The sequence below is a fragment of the Haemaphysalis longicornis genome, unplaced genomic scaffold (assembly GCF_048455015.1).
Source record: "Haemaphysalis longicornis isolate Haplotype H1 unplaced genomic scaffold, Haemaphysalis longicornis Haplotype H1 scaffold_8, whole genome shotgun sequence".
Taxonomy (NCBI): domain Eukaryota; kingdom Metazoa; phylum Arthropoda; class Arachnida; order Ixodida; family Ixodidae; genus Haemaphysalis; species Haemaphysalis longicornis.
In genome coordinates, this window is record NW_027526445.1 from 166,189,021 (window position 1) to 166,216,528 (window position 27,508).

Consider the following 27,508-nt stretch of genomic DNA (forward strand, 5'->3'; position numbering starts at 1 on the left):
TGAACAGCCTACATAGATACAAGTGCGAATGTTGAAATAATGCACAATATGAAAAATAATGCAAGAAGCCTCTACCTGTTCTAAAGCACGCCGGCTTAAAAAAGTAGAATAAAGACCAAGCATGTCTAGAAGAGTTGCCAAATGCATAATTGAAATCATTACTGAGCTATCAAGCAAGGACACTTGTCCCGAGATGCCTACCATAGTCACTACCAGAGCGGACATTACTGGAAAAACTAGACCATATCAGTTCTCTCGTAACATGTATTAATTTTTATTAATTACTATGAGCTTGAATGCTATTTCAAGCTCATAGCAATGCCACTAAAGCAACCATGGCTGCTTGGTTTTATACTGTCATTGACAAGTTCATTATCGTGTTCAATATTGTGTTTTTTGTTTCCTGCCACTGCCTATACGTTTTAAGCAATGCTCTGAGCAATAATGTCAAATAGGTGATGTAGGTGTTAATAAAATGCAGACAGGTCGATCGTCAGTACACAATCTCTCAGTGAGAGAAGAGCCTCTCTTCAAGTACCTCGCAGGTCATCTTGAGGTTGTTGAGTTTGTGCTCCACGGAGCTGATGGACTCTGAGTAGGTCGACTGAAACATGATGCAGCCCACGCGATCCGCATACTCCGGAATTCGGGACAGGTCCAGCAGAAAGCGCTCTGGCTTGTCCAGGGGAACCTCGGGTTTCAGGGCCAAGTGGTCTTGGATCAACTTGAGCTCCTCGTTGGTCGGTCGCTGCATTGAGAATCAGAATCAAGCAATAGCAAGTGTGAGAAATATACAGTACAGTTGTTGTAGAGGTGCTATGAAATTTTCATTTCTTCTTTCGTTCATTCGCTCCTTTATTTTTTCGTCCATTCATTCATCTCCTTCATTGGTTGTTTGTTATTTGTAAGTTCCTCTATGTTTACTAGTTCATTTATTGATTCATTACTGAGTGAATTACGTTATGTGTCGATTCATTCCTTTATTCATCTACTGCAGTGATTTCATTGGTTGTCTTACTGTTGTATGTTTACTGGTTCATTGATTCATTGATGCAGGGAATGATTTATAGTTCATTGATTCATTCATTTACTCATTAATTTGTTGAGTTACACACCTATTTTCCGACAGAGCTGGTTCACGTGAACATCTCCCATGTTTGTTCAGCTCTAGAAAACGATTGGTTTGTTTGTTTAGAGGAATTTCAGTAAAATAAAAGGAGCTAAAAAACATAGCAGCACCTTTTCCCCCCCCCCCGAGATGAAGTTTACGTTAACTGCAAGTTGCATAAAAATTGGCACAGCATCAGACCACAAATGGTGTCCAAGAACCCGACTTTACTGATGAAAACCGGGCTAAAGAAACAAAAATTCACGCTACGTGGACGTTAGCCATCCACCCTCCTAACAAGCTGCAAAGGAGGAAACAGAAGAGCCAGCACTCACAATTTCGTAGAGTACTTGCAAGGTGTCCAGGCTCACGACAGACGTGTCGAAGTTGTAGATAGCTGCAGCAAGCAGAGGAGAGAGAGAGGGGGGGGGGAGGGATGATGCCAATGCCTGAACAAGAAACTGGGCCACACTTTTTGGCAGTTCTAGAGCGGCTGCAACATGAATTTTTGACAGCTAATGTGAGGGGAAGCAGGAGGCTGAAGATTAGAAAATGGGAGATGATGGGACTGCTTTTTATAGCAGGGCTGGAGAGGAGGGATGTATGAAAGGATGAGAACGGTACTTTACGATACTAGAACAATACGATATTGCCGCAAACCATGTACGGGTTTTTTTATTTATTGTTTGTTTTTCTCTTGACAAAAACAAAACACCAGCAAGTAGATATACATTATAAATGAATTTGCAGCTGCGACTTACCATTTTCAACATCACAGATTTCGAGGCGAAGGCTCGATATGAGGATGCCCACGTTCTGGGACCGCTTCTGGTCAAGAAGTTTTGCCACCTGCAATAGTAGTGTATAAAAGCAAAGCTAAAATTAACCAAAGAAAACTACAGGAGGCATTATTTAGCCATTTCACACCAAAAATGTGCGCACCTACATGCATATGTGAGCAAGCTGTGTTCCACTGTGCCTAAAATGTTTTATTTTTGTTTTTGCATCGTAGAATCACTGGCTCGTTTAGCTGTTACATAAAGAACTATCAGGTGGCTCCACGTAGCCAAGCCGAGTGCATAGACGGCAGCCATGTAGCCGCTTGTACTCTCTGTCCCTATGTAAGCTCTAATGTAAGCCCAGTATATGTTCTATATGAGAACCCACAACAAAACAACCTGGAGCATGTTTAAGAGAAAATGAGAAAATTTAGAAATTCACGGTTTGGACAGTGCACTCCAAGCACTGACAGCACAGAAAAATTCCAAGCACGACTACACTATCAGGTTCCATACTTAAAGGGGCCATAAAGACAAAGTGCACGCTTGGTTCATTAGAATGACTGCTTTGTCCAAGAAACGTGAGCGGCAATTGTAGTGGAGCTTCTAGTTCATCATTTGTACCACTTGAATGCGAACGTGGAGTTAAAGGCCAACTGCACTCAAAGTTTCGGCCTCTTGAAAACCCTATTTCCGTATAGTCTGCTTAAAAAGAAAGCGACATGCAAAATACAACAGCTGAAATACACGCGTGGACGCCGCAAGCGGCCAGCAAAAATCGGCGATTTTGAAACCAAAACCGAGGAGCGCGCGCCCATTGCAGTGACGTTGCAGCCGTCCAGTGAGCGGCCGGACGGTCAGCCGCTCGGGAGAAAGTCTGCGCGCAAGCTCTACGCGCGCACGGGGCAGCACATGGGTGAAGCGTGCACAGCAGATCTCGACCGGTTCTCAAGCTGCGTGGCTGGCCAGAGGAAGAAGTCCCCGTCGGCTGGAACGCCGCAGACGCATCATGGCTGTTTATGAGATCAGCCGGCGGGTGCAGCGCGGCCTGCGGCGGAGCTTTTTTATACGCTTCTGACTCGTCAACAAGGCGTTTCACGGGGCTGCCACTCATGTCCCAGCTGATTGGGGTTACTTACTACAACATAAAAAATAAATTAGGTCGAGGTGAAATTTGGGTGCAGTTGGCCTTTAACATACTGATGATAGCCATATTTCCTTTGCTGGCCCATACACGTCACCACTGTACATAGTACTGCACTACAGTGCAAAATTTGAGCTTTTCAACATTTCTTTTTTTGTTGTTGTTAAAAAGACCTCTTTCGTGGGTGGAATGGCGCTGAGCGAGTCACGAAAGGCTAGTTATTTCAAACTGAACAAACTTGCAGTTTGTCTTCAAGACCTCTTTAAGCATCCTCAAATTACTGTTTTCTTTTTTTCCTTTCCATCTTTTTATCAACCAAATTTTGCTCCAGTTCAGTCACTCAATTCACTTCTTCCCCCTGCGGAAGCCAGTGGGTGGTCATTACCTCTTTGGCCTTGCTCTTGGCCGTTTTCGTCTTGGCGGTGGGCTTCTTCTCCTGGACCTGCCTGGAGAACAGGTTGGCAAACTCGTCCCAGTCGGTCGGGGGCGTCTCCTCCAGGCACTCCCACAGGGTCTTCTGGCTGGAAGAGGAGAGAAAAGGAACAGGCACGCAGAATTAGGCGAGACACCAAACACCACCGGTGCCCCACGCTTTATAGCCATGCCTATAAAGGGTGCTGATGTATTTTCCCCATATGCGATAGCGCAACGTCATAGTTACTGTAGCAAAAACAGCAAATAGTGAAAGAAAAAAAGGGTAACAAATTCATCGGAGCACTCAAGTCTCCTAAAGTGCTTCGAGGGTGAAAGCCTGGTGATACTTGATGACTTTACGGCTGCACTGTGCTTGAGTCTGCTTCTGCGGTTTCATTTCTTCCTTTTAACTGCGCGAATTACATCAGCCAGCAGGCTGGCACACGCAACGGCATTCCTGCAATGCACCTGTTTACGTGCCATCTCGTTCAGTTGTCATGCGGCATGCACTATTCGACAACTTTGACATTTCCACATCACAGTTTCTGAAGCGGGCACGTTAGCCAGGTACCTGGCCAATCCCCCAAGTGGGTATGTATCATGACGAAAGGAAAGGCAGCAACGACATCAACTTTAGTTCTATGTCAGCAATGTGTGGCGATAGAACAGTCAGTAGAGCACTGGGATGCTTGTGAGGAGACCCAGCTTCAAATCCCACATAACTCGTATGTGTTTTTTTATCTACTCTTCACAGCAGCAGCCATTTTCTTCCCTGGACAACAACAACGGTCTTTCGGGGCACCTAATGCTTTCACCCTAAAATACCGAATGGCATGTCAGTACGCTCCTGAACACTAAATTGATCCTCACTGATGGGTGATGCTGACATTAAAAGCACTGTCTGCTTTTTCTTTTTTTTTTTATAGTGATGCTTTTGGATTGTAGTGCTCTTACAAAGCTTTCTCGTGGTTTGCAGTCAGATTGGTGGCAAATCTCCACAAAGAGTGCAAGAAATTGGAGCTCAATGTTTGCAAAAAAAAAAAGCACCAATAAATTTGGGTCAAAACGCTGCTGGGGAACTTTTTTTCGGTAATGTTCAAATGCATCACGCCTTCTCTCGTGAAGTTGGCTTTTCCACATAAAGCCTGTGTCAGCAGCGAAGCGTCCTTTACAGAAACCTTGCACACTGGGTGACCCTACAATGCGTTTTAGCCTCCTATGAATAATAGTTGCTGTAGAAAGAATTCCACGCTACGGCTTATAAAACGCTAGCTACAAAATCCACACACTTGTGTAGTTTTACATATACCTGAATGACCACTTTCACTATTTCACTTCCGCAGAAAATTGACCGATTTGTAGGGGGTCTAAGGAAACTTTTTTTTGTGTGTGCTAGCTAAACATATTAGTTAGGCACATATTGCAGCGACATAAAAGACACGATTAAATGTGTTTTCCAACAACACAGTTTTTAGAACATTTTCGTAAATATTGCTTGCGAAAAAACTGAAAATCAAAATTTTTGTCCACTCATCGAAGAAAATGATAGAAAAGGTTGTGTACAAACAAACTGCCGACAGTACAAAAAATTTAGAATATACATTTTGTAGGTAAGCATTCCAAAAACACATCATAGAAAAAAAAATGATTTGCGCGGAACAATTGGTCACATTTAAAAAAATGTTAGCACGCGTGGCGCGCATGCCTTGCGGCGAAGCCCAACCTCCATTTCAAAATGCACATATCGGCTGGTTCTTTGGAAGAAATCTGGTGGTTTGACATTATCACAGGAACTAAATTGTCCCCACATGATGTAGAAAGACCTCAACAATGACTGACTTTACATTTACAGCCAGCAAAAATTCGAGGCAAGCATACGATGCGAAGAAATCTGCTTGGAGTTGAAAACAAAACTCGAAAAGTGATGCTTGTTGATGTTCACAGTATCAACACTTATCTGTCAGAACTGCATATTAGTGCCAAATATGAATTTTGCAATGCAAAAATGAAGCCAAAACTGCAAGGTACTGGCTGAAAATGCCAAGTCCACTTATTAGACAAATGGGGGACCTTCAGAAGTAAGCTTTGACAGAATAAAGCGACCCATTCTCCAGACCAAAGCTCAACAGTGATTAGCTGGTGTCATTTTCTGGTAATCATCACCTCTCAACACCGTCCGATTACAAAGCTGACACAATAAAATTTGGTATTTGACTTGCTGGGAGCCTTTTGATTGAGAAAATTTGATGGTGATGAAGCACAACCACAAGCAGCACTCTTTTTTGCAAAGTGCAGCAGCCACGCCCCCTTTCGCAAAAACATGCGCTCCACCTCAGCTTGCAAAAAAAAATGCAATTAAAAATCTCAATGTTGCCGGAGCAGCAAAGTTTAAAACTGATCTTAAAAGTGCAGTGCCTAGACTAACCACTTGGGCACATTAGGTGCACAAGAAACTACCACAACACGTCAAACTTGGCTACATAAACCATTGATCACAGGTGATCGATTTGAATAGGCATGGTAATGAAGGAGTTAAATGGACATACGGAATGCGAGTGATGTTAGTTGTGACCACGAGATGCCTACAATCTAATTTTCTAAGAAAATCAACGGTACCTTCATAAGGACCACCCACCCAAGTTTTTATGCACGAGCTTACAGCTGCCAAATGACCAAAAAAAAGAACGCCTCAGATGCAGGCCTTGTCTGTGTGTAAAAAAAAAAGGTAAAAAGAATCCTCAGGCCACTTAAGTCTGCTTAGATGCCTTGAAGGCAAAAGCATTACGAGTTCCCCTGCCGACATTTATCCAAAACTTCTTTGCTGCTACTTTCACCAAAAAAAAAAGGAATGAAAAGCTAGATAACAGCGGAACAGAACAGAGGCACAAATTCTCGCCCTAAAATGCACAGCACTTACGAGTAGAAAAAACCGCTTGAATAAGAGACAGGACTGACGGAGACAAGAGGAGTGCCGTTTTTTATGCGCAGTTTTTTTTTTTTTTTTTCACTTAAAAGATGTAGCACCAACTTGCCGTACAGTGCACACCACTTACTCTGCCTTCTCGGCCGTCTTCTCGGGGGATGCAGGCTGTGCCGGAGTGGGAGGAGGCACCTGGATCCTCGTCCAATAGAGCGGCTTCATCAGAGCCTTGGGGTTCACCGGCTGCTTGCGCGCTGGGGGAAAAAAGGAATTGACGGCAACCACATTGACACACGCACATTCACCAGGGTGCAGACGCAATCGCTGAAGCACTGCAAAGCACCGCAAGCACTGAAAAGAGCCGCCAGAACAGCAGAGCCTGCAGCGCATGCGAAAAACATTGCAGCCAGCCGTTTCATGTTCAGATGGAGAGCATTTCAAGCACGAACTGCTTCATACATTCGTGTGCATGATAATTATAGCAGCTTTGAAGCACAACGAGAATTAAACCTCCACATGAACACTAGGTCTAGTATTTAACAAAGCTGTGTGCCAAGCTAAGTCCACAGATTCCGTTCACTGTTGCCACATCAAGATGTTTTCCCTTGCACGTGTGTGTGGCCACTAAGGATTGCTCTTATGCCGTGCTTGGAGTATATTTTTATACATGTCCACGCTTGGTACAGTCTGCTGTCCGGCTATGGTGACATGCAGTTCTCGGTGGAAGCTGTCATCAACGAGAGTAAAGCCGACCATTTCAAGCATTGCAGAACAGATTGGAAGCACCGAAAAATAAAAATCCAGTCATCCAATCGCATAGTGTGTGTGCACATAAGTGCAATATAAATTCCTTGGTGCTAATATAGCTGCAATTATCACATCTTAAATAAAAGAGCATCCCGGATTAAACGACTCTGGCAGAAAATCGAGCAAAAAACAGTCAGGGGACGTCATGTGATGCAGTTGAAAGACAACAGGCGGATCATCTGTCTTCCGGAACGCTGCCAAGGGATAGTAAATGTAATGCAAGCAGACAAAGGGCTCGATGGAGCAACGAAGTAAGAAAATTCAGGGACAAGAAATGGAATCTGAAAACTTGCGACCGGAGCAGTAGGAAGAAGACTGGGAGGTGCGTTCGCCTGCAGTGGGGGCAAATAGGTCAATGATGATGATGATGATAATGTTGACAGCAGCATCACTTGCAGCTGTTTATAAATTATCTATAGCCCTCTGCACAGCTAACTGCTTGAAAACTATCTTCATACCGGGATCGATTGATTGATTGTGGGGCTTAACGTGCCAACGCAACGCAGGCGATGAGGCATGCACCGTAGTGGAGGGCTCCAGACTAATTTTGACCACCTGAGGATCTTCAGACCTTGCCAAGAACAGTCCCAATACTGCATATTACACATCAGTTTTTGAAGCGAAACTTGCATCTCCTCACCAATGCCGTCCGTAGTACGTCCGAAATGCCCTGCAGGAAGGCCAACTTCCTCTGGCAATGATGACGATTGTGGGTGAAGTAAAAAAAAGACTTCCCGCGGTCAGAATCGAACCTGGGTCTTTCTCGTTACGAAGTCGACATCGGTCAGATTATGCAGCTCCAACACGGCCGAAGCAGTTTTAGATTTGGAGAAGGGTGAATTAGACAGAAATCATGCACCCCTCCGTATGACGGTGACGATGGTTGAGCGCGAAGCTTTCTTCGTTCGGAACAGTATGGGCAAGAGTAAAAGTCAAAACCGCTGCGATCAAAAGTCCAAACTGCGTGCGAGTCAAAGTCAAAGCTTAAAGGGACGGGCAACTGATTTTTGTCCCGTATATGTTCTCGAGCTCATACGAAAGCAAGCATTTTATAAGCCCGGTAACCACAAGCAATTTAAAAACAAATCGGCGGAAATAATTTTAATTTGGCAGCAAACTTTCTGAAATCGGAAGGGTGGCAATTCGTAGAGTCGAAACTTGACACTTTAACATGCGTCCCGGTCACGTGACCTGCAAACCTAGCTGCTACTGTAGCTGCGGAAACGTTTATTCATTTATTGAAAACCTTCTAACACAAGTATTTGTACAAGTTTAAGTTGTATATGTATTTTTAAACATTATTTTGAAAATTTATAAGACACGCTGCCTGTCGCCACTGGGTTGCTCTCAGTTAGGCTAACTGAGCTTCCATGCCCAGAATCAACGGCAGCGTTCAGTAAACAGACCCAGTGGAGGAGCTTTCTCAATTCTGTCTGAGTCAGGGGCAAATTTGTACTGCCAAAATACTCAATTTCAGTTTCGAAATAACCCCCAAAGGCAGCTTTAAAAAAAAAAAAAAATAAGGATGCGCCCGGGGAGAATCGAACTTCCAACCCCCACAACGTGAAGCCAGATTCTACCTATCGTCTATCCCAACAGATGGCGCATTGCATTAAAAAAACCGTTGCGTTAAAAAAAACAGAAAGGAACAGGAAAGCCTGCGATTGAAACTTTTTTAGCTGGGGACAAGTTTTTAAATATCGTTTTTCATTTCGCATACAGAAAAAAGTATGTTGCTGAGCTACTCTATTTCATGGTTGCCAGCATTATTTTTGGGAGGACACATACAGCTCGCAGATCTAAAAATTTCGATTTAAAAAGTTCTAGGGCGTTATCAGCAAAACCATTTCTCGTCAAGATGCTTTAGTGATGCCCTTTCATTTGGGATAGAGAATATATATACTCTGCAAAAATCGGTTGTCTGTCCCTTCAACAATCAAAGTGCAAACTGTCTATACAAGTCAGTCCAAACTCAAATGACAACCAAGAGTCGCTCGTGAAAAATCTTCGTCGTGTTCAACCATCGTCATTAGACGGAGAGGTGCAAGATTTTCTTTTTTTTAGTTGCATGCGCAAATTACAAACTTGCAAACATGCTCTTCCCTCGGAAATTTAAAATTCGAGGCCTGACATGCTCATTGGAGTGATTGGATTTCTAAAATGCCAGATAGTAAAAAAAAAAGTTGCCTTTAATGGCAATTTTTTTTACAATAAAAATAATCATGCATGAGCTCGCAAACTTCATTAATAGTTCTATCATTTGATATTACTTTTTAACACCTTTTTACAGAGCCAAAGGTAGTGATCAGGAGGAAGCTTTGAATGCTCAGCCAAAGCATTAGCACACACTGATTAGCGCGTTTTTGGAACACATAGCATAGGCAGAAATGCAGCATGTTGCAGCATACTGCAAAGGGCAACAAAAAGCATCGTCATTACAGGAGAAATTGAATATGGAGCGGCAGTTATTTGGTCAACTCACGCGCTACAGCAACTCCTTGTGGCGACGATGCATAAAAAAAAAAAAGAATCGTGGCAAGTTGCCACTGAATGATTACGACAAACCACTACCGGAAAAAGTGTACACTGGGTTAAATTATACATTCTTTTCGTAGCTATGTTTTAGAAGCACTATACAGACTAAAGAAAGAATATTCCTATTCAAAAATATTCAATATGATTTGCAGCTCTAAATTCGACATTTGAATATCTCTATCGAGCACCATAGTACTGCACAAGACAAAAATAAGCTGTGTTGTGGTTGGCCTAGTGAAGAACTCGAGGGCAGCCGCAACTGACAGCATCTCTTCTGCAATCATGTTTGGTGTGGCTATATATATATGGTGGCTGTAGGTATGACAATTAACAGTGATAGGGCTGTGCATTGAAACTTAATTCACAGCTACTGTTACAAGTCTTGGTAAGGGTGACTGCTTGGTGCATCGGATATAAAGCAGGTCTCTGGATTCAAACCAAGGTTACCAGGCCTAAAAAGAAAGTTGCTGAAGAATTGCAGAAACTAGCCAACGAAGTCACCACCTAACTGAACGATTGATAAACAATAAAAATTGCCATTTTTGGCTGGGCAGAGCTAGTTATTACTTTTGGATAGTGTTTGTAGAAAAAAAAAGGAGAAATTTTAAGAACCAAACTGAATGCAAATTTAATTTGCTGTAATGCTGGAAAGCAGTAACACTCGTTTGCTCTAGAAATATGCAAGTTTTTTGCAAAAATTGATGGAATGTAAACGTTCCCGTGTAATTATATCATATTTTTACACACTTTCAAACATTTTTTCACGTAATCTCAAATGACTGAACTGCCACTGAACATCACACGCTAAACCAGTGGCATTGCTTGAAAGCTCTTGCACTGTTCAGATGACATCAGGTGACGAATATAAAAAGTGACGCAAAAAGTTTCGCACCGTGACGCTAAGTGGCGGTGCGTGTTGGCGTGTTCCGAGTGGCTGTAATTCCTTCGGCCTGGCTCGCTACTTTTCAAGATCCCCATTATCTTTCTAGAAGCCTGCTTCGACTGGCTTTGTTTTGTCTCAAAGGCTGAAATGCCCTTAAAGAAAGGCCATTAGAAGGAGCTCTTATGCCCATCTCAGCGTGGCACGAAACACAGGGAAAAAATCCAGAGTAAAGCCCCTTTTTTGGACCGTAGGGTGTCGAAAGGGTCTGGAAATATAAAATCAGGAGCCAGAAAGTAGCCAAATCGTCAGACTGAAATTTAAATTGCCACGAACACCTAAAAGTTGCCAGTTTGGCGACAAATAGCCAAACACAGCAACCCTGACTTTAATAACCACTATCTTGAGAATTGTATTCACTTCGAGGACAAAAATCTTTATTTGCACGCACATAACAATGTTTGACCGTGCATTTTAATCGATTACAACAAACTGATTCCCTTTCGAGCTCAATCCCATTCAGCTCACCTATGTTGTAGGCGTTCTGCCAGCCGCCCACAGGTGGCGCCGGCAGCGGGGTGGGCGCCATCCCTGGAGGGGGTGGTGGTGGGGGTGGCCCACCCGAGTGGCCGTGAACGGGCGCCAGGTGTGGCGGGAGAGGGGGCGGGGGAGGGGGAGCACCCGCACCCCCGGGGGGAGGAGGTGGTGGTGGCGGTGGTGGTGGTACCATGCCTGGAAAGGGTGGTGGGGGTGGTGGCGGTGGGGGAGGGATGCCGCCCATCATGCCTGAAGGGGGTGGAGGAGGGGGAGGAGGAGGTGGAGGTGGTGGCACAGACGCAAACGGTGGTGGTGGAGGAGGTGGTGGAGGAGGCGGTGGTGGTGGTGGTGGTGGTTGCGACTTCACGGCGGTTGGCGCCATACCGCCCGCTGTGGAAGGCGAGCGCTGTCACGAAATAGAGAGATGGAACACAATAATATTCAGTCACGTGAACCAGAGTCAAGCTGGCGAGTGAAAAATTGAAGAACGTCACCAGTTACAAGGTTTTTTTTTTTATGTTGGCAGTGAACTTATTTTTTATAAAAATCAGTAATTAACCTCACCCTTTTTATATTCTGTTTACGATGCACTACTGATACGAAAAAAGAATGGCAACGAGAAACAGAACACGATACACCACCCAGTCACATGAAGTAAAGTTCAGTCACAGAGTTAAAAATATTACGAAAAGCCATACCAATAGCAATGGTTTTGTTTTTCTGCTGGTATAGTCAAATTTCTGTAAAGTTACCCAAATCACCTCCACTATACATGGGAATCCTTGTTTTTAAGATGAGCTACCGAGATAACAAAATTGTGCCTAAAATGCCTGCACATACATAAAGGGAGATCCAAAGCAGAGAACAAATGATAACAGCTTTAATGGAAAGACAATGCTCTCTCACAAGGCCAGGAAAACCCAAAAGGTACATGCACAAGACAATGTACATAAGTATACATAATTACAGTCCTTGCTCTCTTGAATCCTGCCCAACATACTAGCAGTAACCATTAAACTATAATTAGCAAATGAAGATTCAGAGGTCACCCCAGCATTCTTGATGTTGCGAGCGCAGAGAATGGCAGAATGCACTGCAGAACGGGTAACAGCCAATGGGAGGTTTAGGAGCCACTTCTCTCACACACGCCCACGAGCCATTAAATGCTTCCACAATAAAAAAACAATCACCGATACTTACGGGTGCCTCATCTGTCTGGCACTCGCGGTGGCAGCTGTCCACCCGCACCGTCTGAGACTCCTGCGTCGAGACCTCCGCTTCGTCCGTCTGAACCATGCCCACCGAGAAGCCCCAGTGCGCCTGGACCCAACGGTCGCAGGTGGCCACTGCCGCGGTCTGCGCCTCACTGGACCGCAGCACGGCAGGGACGGTCTGGACCTCGCATGACCTCCGAGTGACCGTTGGCAGAGGAGTGACCGGCGGCATGGCAGCCGCGGCTGCCTGGGGTGCGTCGATGTCGCGCGCTTTCCTGGTCAGCTCCTCAATGCCCCTAAGGGTTTGGTACCGCTCAATCTGTGGAAAAAAAAAAAGACAGCGGTGGGTATTTTTCCAGCCCTTGAAACAGGCACCATTTCTCACTTGCTTCCTGGATCCATGGGAAATACTTGATCGCTTATGTGGACTCAATGCAGAGGGAGTTTCCTAAATGTTTAAACGGGCCATAAAGGCATTTATTCAAAAGATTTGGTGTTTTCTGGTGCCCCAGCACTTGTAGATCGACCAGGAAATGATGGTCTATTCACCAAGAACTTCCAACCATTTAGGCCAAAATTTTAATTCTCCCGCTAAAATCGTGTGTTTAGCGGTGTCTGCAATGATGTATTCAAAGTATGTGCCCAAAATGAAAGCTAGCATGTTGACTATGGCTGCTGTAAATTTCGAAAGAGTCTTTTGCCAGGCCTTGTTTAGAATTCACCTTCATAGACGGTGCGATGATACCGCTTGAGGACCGCTGTCCGCACCTGCACTGGTTCCGACCGGATCTGTAGCAGGCTTATTTTTGCGACGGTTGATAGTAATCATTTGCGAAAGATTTGGTACACTGGACAAACAGATTTATGTCAGTGGCAATGTCACTTACGCCAGTTGGCTAGATCGTGCAGACAAGTGCAACGCACCCAATGGCTGTGCAGCTTCGGCCGGCATAGTTCGCGCTGTAGGCACTGGTGCTTCCATGTTTACTTGTTCGTAAGAAGGATGTGCATTAAATTTAAGCACAAATAGCTTGTTCTGTAAGCTTATAATGTCTGGTTAGTTTGTGTTGGATTTTGTCAACCTCAGCCGATCGCATTGAGCTACACATAATAAGTCGCGAGTTTAGTGTGCAAAGCTAGCTAGTGGGTCACATCACATTTCTCTGTTTTCCTCGTGACCTAGCTTATTCGACTGAATGAAGGAACAAGTTCGCGTAAAAGACGAGGATGAAGATAGAGAGGGCAACATGAGCGCAACTTCCAACTTCCAACTTTATGTAAAGTTGGACTCATCGTGTCCTATCTTCATTTTCGTCTCTTGCACAAACTTATTCCTTCATACAAATAGCCAGCAATCAAGTCCTACGAAGTCATATTTGAGTGAAGTTTGTGTTCAAACTGGTGTCGGTGTTACTCTAACGAAGCAATCTTTTGAATCAAACTCGCACAAGGAAATCTGTCTGTCTGCACAACGCTTTAAAGGGGCCGATTGTGTAATGCAGCAGGGACGCGTGGTATGTTATGGGGATGTTTAATAGAAGGCCCTAGGAGATTCATGCATTGATATGTCTTCCACTTTTATACCAGAAGACTGCTTCCCAGCAATGCATTTGTGTATAGCAGTGAAGCAGGCATTGAAGGGGCTCAAGTGTATAAAAGAGTAGCCGACACATTTGCCCGACTATTCCCGCTGGTGTCTTTGTACAAATTTTAACAAGGGCATGACCTTGATCATTTTTCTATAAAATGTTGGAAAAGAAGCTTTCCTACGGCAGCCACAAGTTGCCTACATCCAGGAAAGCGACAAAGGCACAAGACAGACGCGAGAAAGTGACAGGATGGCGATAACAAGGTCGGCCAATAGGACATTTTCATTCAAATCTCTTTGGAATTACCCTTCCTCACAAGGTAAGCTATGGACTTCAGATCATATGAGATCCGAAAAAATGTATTTCAAGTGTCTTTCAAACATACTAGCACAAGCGACTAGGAAGGCTGTGCGCGAGTTCGGTTTACATAAATGCTCCAAATTTAGGAGAGGAGATTTGTTAATCATTTTACGTTCTGAATAGAGCCATGCTTGACGCAGGTGATGATTCAACTGTGCATGCCAAACATGTAATGTGTGCTTCCGTAAGAAAGGGAGCTACCTGCTGCTCGAGGCGAATGATTTTCCCCTCGTAGTTGGTCAGCTTGGCCGCTTGTTCCCCCCGAAGCGAGAACAGCGCAAGCTCCTGGTCCTTCTGCAGTCAAATGGGAGGGGGGCAGGGGGGGGGGATGCTAAGCAAGACAAGCTCACACCAAAGATCATTAGCTTTTTGGGAGGAAGGGAAATGGGCGTGAATGCTAAAAGGATTTTTCTGTGGCAATTTATCTCCAACAGGCATAGATGCTACCATCGTACAATAAACATACCGGAAAGTTCTCAGAGAACGCCCACCCCACTTTACGGGTGAAAAGTTCAATTTACTAAATAAACTCTAAGATCGCCCACACCCTGAAAACTGATGGCGGTAGCACTGATGGGCAACCAAAATAAACACAAATCGTCTATTCATGTTGATTCGGGTACTTATTTGTCTATTCCACACTTCACCGGAAAAATCACTCACTCCAATTTTTTCTTGATATCTCCGCCGTTATCTCCGGAGATAACTACAGCGATATCAAGAAAACTGCAGTTTTCTTGACGTCTCCGCAGTCTTGATATCTCCGCAAGCGGTGCAGCCACTTTTTTGTAGTTTTTCGCACCTGACCCGAAAGTTGGCCCATCCCGTATTTTTCACTTCACATCTCCGTACTTTGGGTGGGCGTTCTTTTGGAACTTTACGGTAGTTAGCATGCACTTGGAACAGCGTCTTGCCGCTGTCTGTCTGTCCGTCCCGTGGTTTGCACATTCCCTTCTGATCGCACTTGCACGTGAAAATGAAAAGTACCGTCACTTATTTTTACGCATCGTTGAAATCGTCTAAACGCCAAGCGACAAGTCAGATCAGCACACACGTGTAACGTGCACCAACCTGGATCCTCTCCAGCTCGTTCCTGTGAGTCTTCTTGAGCCCCATGATCATCTGTTGCACCTCTGCATTGAAAAGATAGAGTGAGATAAACTAGTGATAAATTCAATCGATGCACAGCAGCCTCATTCTAAACACTTACAGAGCAAGCATGGGCTTACGTGCACCAGACATGGACTCCTGTTTGCATTGTCTGGTGCAGTACATCCCACGTCACTAAAATGTATGCGAAACTGGCCAATGAAGGTTCTAATGTGCGAGCCTAAATTGTGTAGTGCCCTGCATTTGCACAGACATGCATAATTACCGGCTAACACATTTAAAGGGGTCCTGAAATGCCTTCTGCCGATGCATGGATGTACATGTAACCAAATAAAGCAATGTATTAGCAATCTCCTCCTGCAAGAATTTTGTTAAAGCGATGAGTATTAGCTGAGAAATCGTAAATCAAAAACCGCGAATTATCGTCGCGCCGTATTTCCTCCTCCTTTCAACTGTTTCTTCGCTGTTGGCCTCCCCTCCCATGATGCTCCGCTCCTCAGCGGTGACGTACTTCCTCTATTGCGCTCCCACAGGCTGCCGTCTGCTACGTGCCAGCTCTTTCGGCTTTTTCATCTTTGTAGACACCATGGACACTCCTCTAAAGGCTGGAAAAGCGAACGAAAGACCTGGCCGCATGTGTGGGGCCTGGCCTTGCCCTTTCGCGGTGTACGTAGCTGCAGTTGGTATAGGCGGCGAACTCGCAGCCGTGCGGGGAGAATCGTGCGCTCGTTCCCTTTGGTGCACCGCGCACTGTTTATCCAAAAAGCGCGGTCTCAGATGTGGCCCCGCTGGTGCCGGGTGTTATTTTGCGGTGGTTGTAATTCCTACTACCGGCGGCATGTGAAAAAAGACATTTTCAACCGACACAGAACCCGTGCACAAAACGCGCCGGATCGGATCGCTTTATCAGCGGCGATGAACGGGAAGGCGCAGAGCAAACCAACGCCGCACTCGATCAGCGAGCACCCGTGTTCTGACAAGCTGCACCCATGTGTTGCATTCAACACTGACGGGAAAGCGTTTGTTTGCACTTGTTTGGATAGTCGTAAAATGTCCAAACACTCCGGCACTCCACTAGCAGATCAGCCGGCGAGACATTTCGGAAAACATTTGACAGATGGCGCCGTATGCATTAGTGTGTCGCTACGCAAAACTGATGAGACGCTCTACTAAAACAAACTCCCTTCGCGGTGTTTACGTAGCGGGACGCAAAAATTTACCGTTTAGCGTATGCAAAGGCCACAAGCGCTGTACTAAAACTCTATTAGCAGCAAAATAGCGTGCGTATGTGAGACCGCTTGCGTTTACAAAGCTGCACGCCGAGCGCGTACGTTTCAAACCTAGTGACATCGTTTAAATACACTGGCAAGCACAGTGTAACTGGTGTAACGTAGTCAGATATCAACCGTATGCTCAGGCGACAAGCAAGAGCTTGTTTTATGTGGGGCGGAGATTGCGCATAAAGGGCCGTTCGCACTTGCGACGAAAGCGAGTGAAAGCGGCAGGAATTCCGTCGCTTTGTCGCGCGACGATCGTTTTTGTCGAATGGTCGGGACAAATTGTCGTCGCGCGACAGAATTCCCGTCGCTTTCGCTCGCTTTCGTCGCAAGCGGGAATGGGAAGTTCTGCCGCTGCCGTCTGCTACGCAGCTCGGAGGTAACCGCGCGATCTGCTCGGGCCGGACGAACGCGCACACTACCGCACCGCAGCGCCCCAAGCGGCAGCCGTCCGCGTACATCGCTCCCGGCGTCCGTCTGGAGCCCGCCCTCGGCACAGTAGCCAGTATATTTAAAAGGCACTATAATGGAGGAGATTTTTTGCTTCCGATGAACCTAGTTCTTTGCCCCTGTGTTTTTAAATACGTGAAGTGGTTAGCACGTCGTCCTCACGCAGCTCTGTATCGTCGTAGCATCGCTGATTGTCCGAACGAAGCTTGCAGCTAAGCCAATGCAGCGACCGAAGCTGTATGTGTGTGTGTGCATCGCCTCCTGTGTGTTGTAGACGCCTTCGTTTCGCGATGAAATGCGACATTGTACTTCCGCTGGTGGATAGTGCTTCCCATGGTCTGGATTATCTTTCTCGAACGACGTACCACTCAACCTCGCATGGGGTATGTGTAGTGTGCCTGGCTAAAAGCCTTCTCGCTTGCGCGCCAGAGTTGTGACTTGCTGTTCGTCCCCGCAAACCGGGTGTAAGGTGAGTGCCGAATTTACGACGGGCAGGAGGAGGCAACCCATCGTCTGTCAATCGCGGTTCAGACTTGAAAACGCATGTTGTGACGGTGCGTTCGTTCGAAACGCATCTCTGGATTGTTTTGAAGTTGAATAAAATGTACGCGTCAAACCCGGGCATTCGGTTCAGGGCGTTCTCTGCGATTGCACCAAAGAAGTGCCACGGGGCTTTCTTTATGGTACGTACTCACGTAAGATAAAATCCATGTCGTGTTATGGCCGTGTTGCATTCAATACAAACAGTTAAGCCTTTGTTTACACTTGTTTCGTTTGTCGTAAAATGTCAAAGCACTCCGGCACTCCGCTGGCAGATCAGCCGGCGAGCCGACGCTGAGCAGACGACACATCTCTTTGCCGGAAGTGCGTGAAAAAGCCGCCCAATAGCAGGATTTCTACCTCGTGACGAACATCAGGGAATCGATGATGTAGACATGTGAAGATGGCGGTGTCCAAAAACGCGAAGGAAAGGGTGAGAAAAGGGCGACAAACTTTGCAACAAAAGTGTGAGCGTTCCGCTGCGCGTAAAAGAGTAATACTTGGCACAGGTGACGTTGACGACCCAATCTAACGATTGCGCTAGTTCATTTAGTGTGCTCAAAATGCCTTTCAGGGCCCCTTTAATTGTTATAGTAGCGAACACACGGACAATTGGTTGAATGGGATTTTGGAAAACCGAATATGTATGCGGAAAGAAAGGACAGCTACAAAAATAATGAATATTAACCAACAAAATAAAAAATATCAGTTGTCTATATCACTCCAACACGATAGACCAAATTGAACTCGCACAACAAAATGAACAAAACCACCCTCACAAAATAACAGCAAAAATACTCCCCCCCCCCCTTCCCCAAATTAAATGACTAAAACACTTATAAAAAATATTGTGGGAAAGCACCAGATGTGTACAATAAAACCTCAAAATAACAAAGTTCAGTGTAACAATATCCTTGACATGACAAAGCCACAAGGTGCAGTAAGCTAATGCCTATGAGAAACCGCATTTCTTGATACAACGAAGCAACTGTTCTTGCAATTTAAATACAACGAAGTCCCTCAACCTAAAGCAAACTGATCTGGAAAGAAAGAAAATTTCTCCGCAATAATTATAGCTCAGGGTGCTTTCAACACCACTGTCAGTGCGCTAAGCTACCTGCATATGAAACCACAACTTCCCCTCCACACATGCATTTAACCCTCACTATAACAAAATCGTTAAATTTTAACTGTTTCACGGCTTCCACTGCAGTGCATTGACTGAAAATTGTCTCCACTTAGAACAACTTGTAACAGAGCCAGTTTCCTATCCAGAGGACTATTATAACGAGGTCTTACTGCCATTAACTTCGATATAGTAATCCTTTTGAGTCCCAAGATAGGTCTGCCAAACATTGAGCTCTCATGGCCCAAAATATTGAAATTTCCCCAAACTTCTAAAAAACCAAGCAGAGTAGAAGTAGTAGGTAACTTTACTGCAAACTGCAAATTAAATGCCATGGCGGTTGGCAGCTTGCCACACCAAGGCTAGTTCTGGAGACCCAGACTCCAGCCGCAGGCACGACCCAAGGGAGGACCGTCATGGGAGTGGCACGAGGGGGAATGCGGTGAGGGGGGAGTGTCATAATGGTTGCACTCGTTCATAGGATTCGCAGACAGGAGGGGAGGTAGGGGGACCAGCAATGTTCTGCCTCGAGTTGTTTACACTCCTTATAAGTTGACATGAGCCCACTGCTCCATGTCAAATATCAAGCGGTACCGCTTACCAGCTTCGGTGTACCGCAGACCGGGCCTGGCATCCCCCTCCGTGTCTGGTGGCGGTGGCCAGTAGTCGGTGGTCAGCTTCCCCGGTACCACGTTGCTGGAAGGGCACGCGGGAACTTCCGAGTGCGTCCAGTAGTACATCAGGTCGGGCTGCACAGAGAACCAGGTGTGCAAGACAGGCGACAAAAAAATCATCCACAACCATCGAAAAGACTCACCGACCGCTGCCAAAAACTTGCAGACATCTCCTCCCGTCTCCATAAAGTAACCTGCAAGCTTATTTTTAATACGAAATCATTAAATAGCTAATTGAGCCAAAAAGTTGGCCCCAGTGTTGGAAGGAGTGCAGACAGTGCTTGAGAAACATTTCATAGCATGAGGTGTTCCATTCCTAAACTCATCGTCGTCTCTCCCATACACGGCAGCTGGTACAAGCAGCAGCGCAACACGTAAGAGGTAGATTGAAGCCATTTTCAAGCATTAAGGCAGATTGCAAAGCGTCTCATGTGGCAAGAGGAAAAAGTAAAGAATGCAAGGGCGGAAGCAAGCCAGCTAAGGCATACAATTAGGCATCAATGAGTTTGCGTTGGGCAGCCTTAAGAACACAGGTGGCCTTGGACCTGTTATTTTCCACTACTGACAGGAGAATATAAGCCCCAGAAAAGCGATGCCTGTTCCATGCCACATTATTAATGAATAGCGGTAATAGTTACAACACTGCACCAATTATCCAGATTATGTTGGTGGACGTCATCTGAATGTGTCCCCAGTGCACCTCCTTTTTAAAGGTGCACAAAAGCCAATGTGTTAGTCAACTTCAATGCGTTAACATGCACAGAGTAAAAATAACAAATACCATTCCTGACATCAACACTTGGACAAAATAGAAAGGCACAAGGCAAGTGGTTCTCAAATAAGGACCCACAACAATGCTTTGGAGGTCAGAAAAACTTTCATTGTGCAGTCAAATGCATAATCTCTCTCTCTCTCTCTCTCTCTCTCTCTCTCTCTCTCTTAGTTATGTCACACTAATGGAAAGAATCCAGATAGGCTGACAGAGCTGCGGGGCATATACTTTTTCTTTTCTCTGCTTTGCATGGCACACACAGCTGGACTGTTTTCCCACACGACACACAAGTCGCTCAGGAAAGCCGAACTGCCAGAGGCGTGCATAAAATCAGTGTGCGGGCAAGCAAATGTCCTGGACAACATCCGCAGCACATCAACCTCCTTGCCAACCCCTTCTCTCATTCCTCAAAGTCCGCAGTCATTTTCACCACTGCAAATTGCTTTTTGGGATCATTTTTTGGCACCACACACGGTGAAAGCTGAAAAGACAAATCTGGGGCTTCGCACACCGCAGCTACTTCTTCCCCTGACTGTCAGGCTCACTAGAGAAGAAAGTTGTGGATAAACCTGCGCCACTTGAGAGGCCTCACAGTACATCATATTCCCATGCTCGCTAGGCTTATGCGTCGCTGGAACTCCAGAAAACTTGCAATTTAAACCCCTACTACTACTTTCAAAGACCCTGAGCTTATCCGAAAGGGGCCATGAAGACAAAATACAAGTTTGGTTCATCAGAAAGACTGCTTTGCCTCGACAATACATACACCAATTTTGTCACAAACAGCGAAGTAATGAAGACGGCACAGTGGCGACTCTGCAGCCCCTCTCTAGCGATTTCCCTACGACATCCGAGTGATCTTGTTTGTGCGATTGGCAGCTGTTGAACTAACCCACTGCAAGGACCCACGATTGGACGATTGTAGTGCAGCCCTCTAGTTCCTTTGATTGCATCACTGGAATGCTAACTTGGAGTTAACCCACTCAAAGTTGTGCCAATATGACGTCACTCCAGCTCATAACACGTAACTGTAGCGCAAAATTTGAAATCCTTTCAACGCTTCTTATGTTCTCCAAGGTAACAAACACCTTTTGTGGCTAGAATGGAGGCGAGCAAAGTACTGAAGCCCAGTTCTTTTAAATGCATGGCCCCCTTCGGAACAAAGTCTCGGCGGGGTCATTCCAAAATGCCCTCGTGGAACCATTAAAGTCCCAGAAGCTGCGCACGCACCCGGAAGAGCGCCTCGAGCGGGGCGTCCCCATCCTCGATCTGGCAGAGCACCCCCGCCGCCAGCAGGTGGGTGCAGAACTGGGCGGCCAGCAGCTTCAGGTCCTGCTTGGTCAGCAGGAAGCGCAGGTAGTGGTCCTCGGGGAACGTCGTGCAGAACCAGTTCAGCAGCATCTGGCCTGCACAGGAGGAACAGGGGGAACAGGGGAAGGGTTGGAAGTACAGTTACGTACACCAATTGATTTATCGATTGATTGTAGGGTTTAATGCACCAACGCAACACAGTCAATGAGGCACGCCGTAGTGGAGTGCTGTGGATTAACTTCGACCACCTGGGGATCTTTAACGTACGCCAAAATCTCGCACACCCGGGCGTTCTTGCTTTTCGCCGCCATCAGAAAAGTGGCCACCGCGACCAGGAAATCAACCCGCATCCTTGTCCTCAGCAGCACAACACCTTAGGCACTGAGCCACCGCGGCGGGGCGGGTACAGTTGCGTACATGAAGCCGTACCAACTACAATTGAGCTTCGTTCGTTTGGGCCTCTTGGGACAGCTAAACTAACTGTTATAGAGCAAGCGCATTGATAGAATGAGGGTTAGAACGACACTTTCGCATGTGTAGGTCACAATGCAGATGACCCTGATTCTTCTAAACCTCTCAGGACCGTTGAAACTGGGATCAAGTAAGAGCGAAAAGCTGAGTTGAGTAAATAGCTTTCTACCATAAGCGAGATCTGAATTTGATTGACTCACAGGTGATGAAGTCAAAATAAGCCAGGTCAAATTAACAAGAGTAGTATGTATGAATGTATGAAAGACTAGAAGAACAGATAGAGTTGGGACAGGGCCAGCCTCTTTTGTGCAGTGTTTTTTTCTTCAATGCAGGAAGCGTTACTAGGCCATTGTACATCACACCCACCCCCAGATTTAAGTAACCACATGCTTCAACAAGAGGCATGCTTTATTTCTAGGAGCGCGAGAAAATTAATTTAACAAAGCATAAAGAAATTGTGGTGGAAGAGGGCAGAGGGGCATGATAATGTTGAAAAGCCTATTGGGATATGCGCGCCTCTTTCCAGCTTCGCCACTGATGTCTTCCTGGATAAAGTCTACTACCAGGCCGCAGTGGAAATGGGTTTAGCGAAACACTGAACCATACAGCTTGGATGCGTGTAGCGGTGACAACAGAGCCACATTACAAGCACTCGGGCAACTTAATGTTTGACGTTAGTTACTAAATAAAACACACATCAAGATGTGTCCCTGGTGCCCGTGTTTTAAGAAAAAAAAAAAAAGAAACGATAGAAATACCTCCAAAGCCACTCAGCAAAGTGACGAGAGGGCTGTGCAATTGTGTACACAACTTCTCAGAGTAAATGAGACGAAAGAATATACATCAAATGTCGCAACTGGTACCACACGAAGTACAACCAGTTTGCGCGCAATCATAAAATAAATCAATCAGCCAAATGGCAAGTGGCAGCAGCAGCCTCAATTGAAGGCAGCTCACTCCTAAATGCACACAAAGGAAGTGCCACTCGTGGTCCCTAAGGTGGCAGAAAGGGCCACCATGTTCTGGTCTCTAACCACATCACGTGACCCCACAATATTAGCCTCACCAGCACGTTAATTGCTATTGCGCAAACAAGGCAAGCTGAAACAGATCCATTATGCATTTTTCGAATGCAAAAAACGCGGAAAAACAACTTGTTCACCCGCCGCTCTCCTATCATGTGGGCTTTGCAGGACCCACCCTTTGCTACCACCGCCTTTTCCACAACAATACGTATAGTGCAGAAAAGGAGGCTGATAAAGCTGTTGAAAGAAAGCGACATCTCCACTTTGTGCGTGCCCTGCTGCCATCATGTAAACATGAGCCATCCCCATATCCCCCCTAATACAATTTACTCAGCTGAAGAAGAGGACTCCTATGATGACGACGTCAGACAGACATGATGGATAGAGCTACGAAGATGCTACCGAAATCTGACAGACACAAATGAATAGCGTGACAACGATGTATCATAACCCCCCATAATACCTTCTGGTGGCCCCTAGCACACCAAAAATTCATCACCGGCGAGGTAAAAGTTGTGGTATGCTGCATAGTGAAAGGTTTACTAAAAGAGAACATGAACGGAGCTTCACACTGCTATGTCCAGAATGTGCCATTGCTCAAGGGACTGTTCAGCAATGCAAAACCATAATACTATGTAAAATACCACAGTACAAAATATCAAAATAGTACTATGCAAAAACCAAAACCAAAAGACTGCTGTGACCAATCACGTATATGCCAAGTTTTCCCAGCCAGTTGTAAAAAGCAAAATCGCATTGAGATATTTGAAATCAAACTGCTTATGTGGAGAATTTGCTACCTACGTTTAATATGAATACGAAATGATTGACATGTTACGAGCCGACTGTACCACCAATTGAAAGACAAAGTCCCGCACCACTGAACAGAGTAATGTATCATCGAAGCATTAAATTTGTCGACAAATTGCTCCGACTAGTACACTGACTAAACTCTGCTGTGAACCACGCAACTTGAAACACTGGATGATCCTTGACAGAAACAGCATCCGTCACCCTTCCTACTGTAATAGGAATGTGCACATTTCACTAAGAGAGTTCACTAAAATAACCATGAACATAACAGGATATAGTCCACTGCCATCGATCGGCACGCAAGCTCAATTCATTGGAGAAAGTCGAGCATAAAATTACACTTCATTTGCAAGATTCAAATGAATTGCTATTTGCAACGTTGATGTACGTAACTATGGCAGGGAGCAAATTAATTGTGGAGAGCACCTGTAGACCAATCAAAATGGTTTCCAATGATTTGAATAGTACGTGTACACTTGACATGCAATTTTTTAAATTTTGAAGGAATATTTTTCACTATGCACAGTGCTGACATATATACACATGCACGCATACCTTCGAATTTTTCGTAAATGCTGAAGTCGAGCTTCTCCGGCACCACTTTGGGCCGGTTCACCTTCGCCTCGATTGCCGCGCGCTCGAGGGTCAGGGAGGCCACTTTGCGCAGCACATTGCCCGCCAGCGGGGCCGCATCGTCGTACGCGGAGTGCCGGCGGCCGGCGCCGGTCGCACTGGCCGTGCTGGGCGCGCTCTGCCGCGGCGCGTCCCCGCTCTCCTCGGTGGTGGCGACCGGCAGTGGCGTCGACGGTGCCGAGAACTTCGGAAGAACCACCTTGCGGTGCGCCGTCAGCGTGAACGTGGGGGCCGCATAGCCCGCCGCGCCGCCTTCGCTGGCCGTCCGCCCCGAGTCGCCGCGCCCGAGGCTCGTGCACGACGACGTCGCGCGAGGGTGTCCCGACGAGTCCGCCTCGCTGTGGGAGCGCACGCGGGGCCCACCCGTCGCCACCGAAGCACTCCGGTAGGCGTGCGGCAGCGTGGTCGCCGCCAAAGCGGGCGCGGACGAAACGGCGGCATGATGCGGTTGCGGAAACACGAATTCGGCGTCGTCGCCGAACACGGTCGTGTCGCTCACGTTGCTCGGCGACTGCTGCGGCGGAGTCGCAGTTTCGGTTTCGCCGCTTCTCGAGGGCGTGTCTCCGCCGCTGCCGTCCGCGTCGGTTGGCAGGTGCGACACGGTATCGACGTACACCGATCCCGATACCGAGCTCTCGGGACTCGATTCGCTCCTCTTCCGCGGCCCATTGGCGCTCGCTGGAGATTCTGCAGTGGCCGCTTCGGCTCCAAGCTTCCCCGAGATTGCACTCGCGTCAGGTGCGGTTGCTTTGCGTGTCGCCTGCGGCGTCTTGCGCACTTTTCCTCTGACAACGTCGCGTCCCAGCCGAAACAGTCCCGGGCTCCCCTTCGGCGTTTCGCTCGCCAAGCAGTCGCTGGAGCCCTTGGCTTTTTTCTCGGCTTGATGACCGCTGCTCGATTTGTTACCCATGGCGTGCTCTTCGCACGCGTCCCCTACGGGCGCGGCCGCTTTGACGGCGTCGGGAACGACGCGGCAGCCCGCGTCATCGCCCTCGCTGGCCGAAGCGTCGAGCAGCAGACGACCTACGCGGTTAGGCCTAGCGACCGTCCGCCAATCGCCGGACGCGGGGACCGAAGCGACGTCTCGCTCGGCGCCTCCGAGATGGCGCGCCGACGGGCAGCAGTCGCCGTCTGCTTCGGCCGCGTCGTCTGCTCTTGTGTGGGCGAACGTCGGCGGCACCGTCTTGGCCCGGGTGGGTGCCGTGTGGTCGGCTTCATTGTCTTGCGAGGGGCGCTTCTCAAGGAAAACGGAGCACCTCGGAGGTCTCGCCTGGCGATGCTGCTCGCTGGCGGGAAGACGGCCGACTCTGGCGGCAACGGTGGCCGCTGCCGCGAAGCTGTTGATCTCGTCGCCGTGGTGGTTGGCGTGCGGGAACCGCCAGAAACGCCACTCGACGAACTCGCCCCGTTCCTCGGTCATGGGTCCGACCTGGCGTGGCGCTTACGTCTCCACCTGCGAAACACGTTTCAGTTCGTTACGTTTACATCGACACTGCAGCCGCGGAAAATTGGGCGGCTGACACGAAAACGTTGAGCTGGACGACGGATGCGTTACACTGAACTAACGATGCGTTACACTGGAACAATCATATTACTAACGGCTGCAGCTATCTTCGGAACATCGGCCGTGACGGTCTGTCACCCAAGCTACATGCAAGCGGCTTATCGCTGTTACGACCGTATATAGCGAGGGAGGATATATATGCGTCATTTTATCGCTTAAATGAATGCACAGATCAGCCTTGGATACGCTAAGCGATAAAAGACAGAGCATTGACGCACCATGGAAAGCGACAGGGCAGTTATCAGGTGCAGTGTGCGTACCACGCTGCAGTTTCGGTTGCTCTCGCCCAATCCACATTGCGCGCGCTACGCACGCGACGCTGCCTAAAAAAAAAAGACGCTCGGGTGGCGATTCAAACAATAAATTATTCACGAATAGTAAGCTCTGAGCGCAATTAAGTCTATAATAGAAATAAATTTAGTGTGCTGCAATGTGCTGATTCGTTCGCATTGCAACTAACATTCTGATTAAAGAAAGAAGAAACACTTTTTTTACATGACAAGTATCCAACTCTTGAAGTATCCTTCAGATCTAAACGAAAATTCTATTTATAAAAAAAAATGCGAAAATTGGAGGTGAATTAAAGCAGTATATCCTAGCAGCGAAAAGGAAAAGAAGACGAATGAAGTGCCGGTTAAATGCGCGAGCGTGCGTTTACGAGACACTTAATTCTTCCCTCTTGCATGCTGAAGCGCGCGTTCACCGGGCCGCGTCCGTCTCGCCCCGTTGTCTTTCAAATAGAAAGTTGACTGCTCTTTTGAGTAGTGTTACTTTTTTCTAACCGTATCTTTTGTTTTGCACTCTATGCGGTGCTCTCTTGAAGACATGTCGCGGACGGCGTGGAGACGAGCATCGCAGACGACCGCCCGGCCACAAGCGGAACAGCAGGTGCCGCGGAGGCGACGCCAAACGTAATCTCGGCGCCGTATCTTTCGCAAGTCAAGTCTGTTGCCGAACGCGGTAGTTTCAAACGGCCCACTGTCGCCGCTTTGTCCCTTCACACTCACCCACGACTTCCGGAGTCGGCGTGCATCTTCTCGCAGCGGCGACGAAACGCGGTCGGGCCGAGACGGGCAACTTTTGGGCGAAAAAAAGAGGCCACGAAGCGGTACGACCGTCTGTCCCCACCGTCGTCCGGCTGCCCAGCGAAAAATGGCCGCCGGTGGAGTGAAACGACCTTGCGTGGAGAGAAGGAGGGGGAGACAAATGCGGCTCTGCCGCTTCTGGGTTTCTTCCTGTCTGTTTTTTACTTCGCGGAACTTGCATGCGGCTGTGCTGTGCCGTGAAGAGCCCTTTCGGTGGATGATGCGAGCCGCGCGGTAGTTTATTTTTCTCCGTCCCCGGCCACCGCTGAATAGGCGACCGGCCATGTGGAACGGCTGGCGTGCGCTACGGTAGACTGTCGTCCGGTTGCGTATCACGGAAGTCGTTCCGCGCGCTCTGTTGAGTCCCGCC

The 27,508-nt window shown here is 47.1% G+C and overlaps 1 protein-coding gene across 2 annotated transcripts in view; it reads right to left on the reverse strand.

Moving 5' to 3' along the window:
• Positions 1-27,210, reverse strand: part of LOC144150063 (uncharacterized) — a 46,618-nt gene extending 19,408 nt beyond the window's left edge. The window contains exons 1-13 of one of the 2 annotated variants that reach the window (XM_077681864.1): positions 27,061-27,210; positions 24,412-25,942; positions 21,467-21,642; positions 19,392-19,539; positions 15,359-15,420; positions 14,489-14,581; positions 12,325-12,657; positions 11,116-11,530; positions 6,499-6,619; positions 3,417-3,552; positions 1,870-1,957; positions 1,444-1,505; positions 539-748 (exon numbers count right to left, since the gene is read on the reverse strand). In XM_077681864.1, the coding sequence (XP_077537990.1) occupies positions 539-748; positions 1,444-1,505; positions 1,870-1,957; positions 3,417-3,552; positions 6,499-6,619; positions 11,116-11,530; positions 12,325-12,657; positions 14,489-14,581; positions 15,359-15,420; positions 19,392-19,539; positions 21,467-21,642; positions 24,412-25,909 (3,342 nt within the window). In that variant the 5' untranslated portion in view covers positions 25,910-25,942; positions 27,061-27,210. Of the gene's footprint in view, positions 1-538; positions 749-1,443; positions 1,506-1,869; positions 1,958-3,416; positions 3,553-6,498; positions 6,620-11,115; positions 11,531-12,324; positions 12,658-14,488; positions 14,582-15,358; positions 15,421-19,391; positions 19,540-21,466; positions 21,643-24,411; positions 25,943-26,088; positions 26,189-27,060 lie in introns of those variants that run through there. The other variant, XM_077681863.1, reaches the window with a different exon arrangement.
• Between the last annotated feature and the right edge of the window lie 298 nt (positions 27,211-27,508).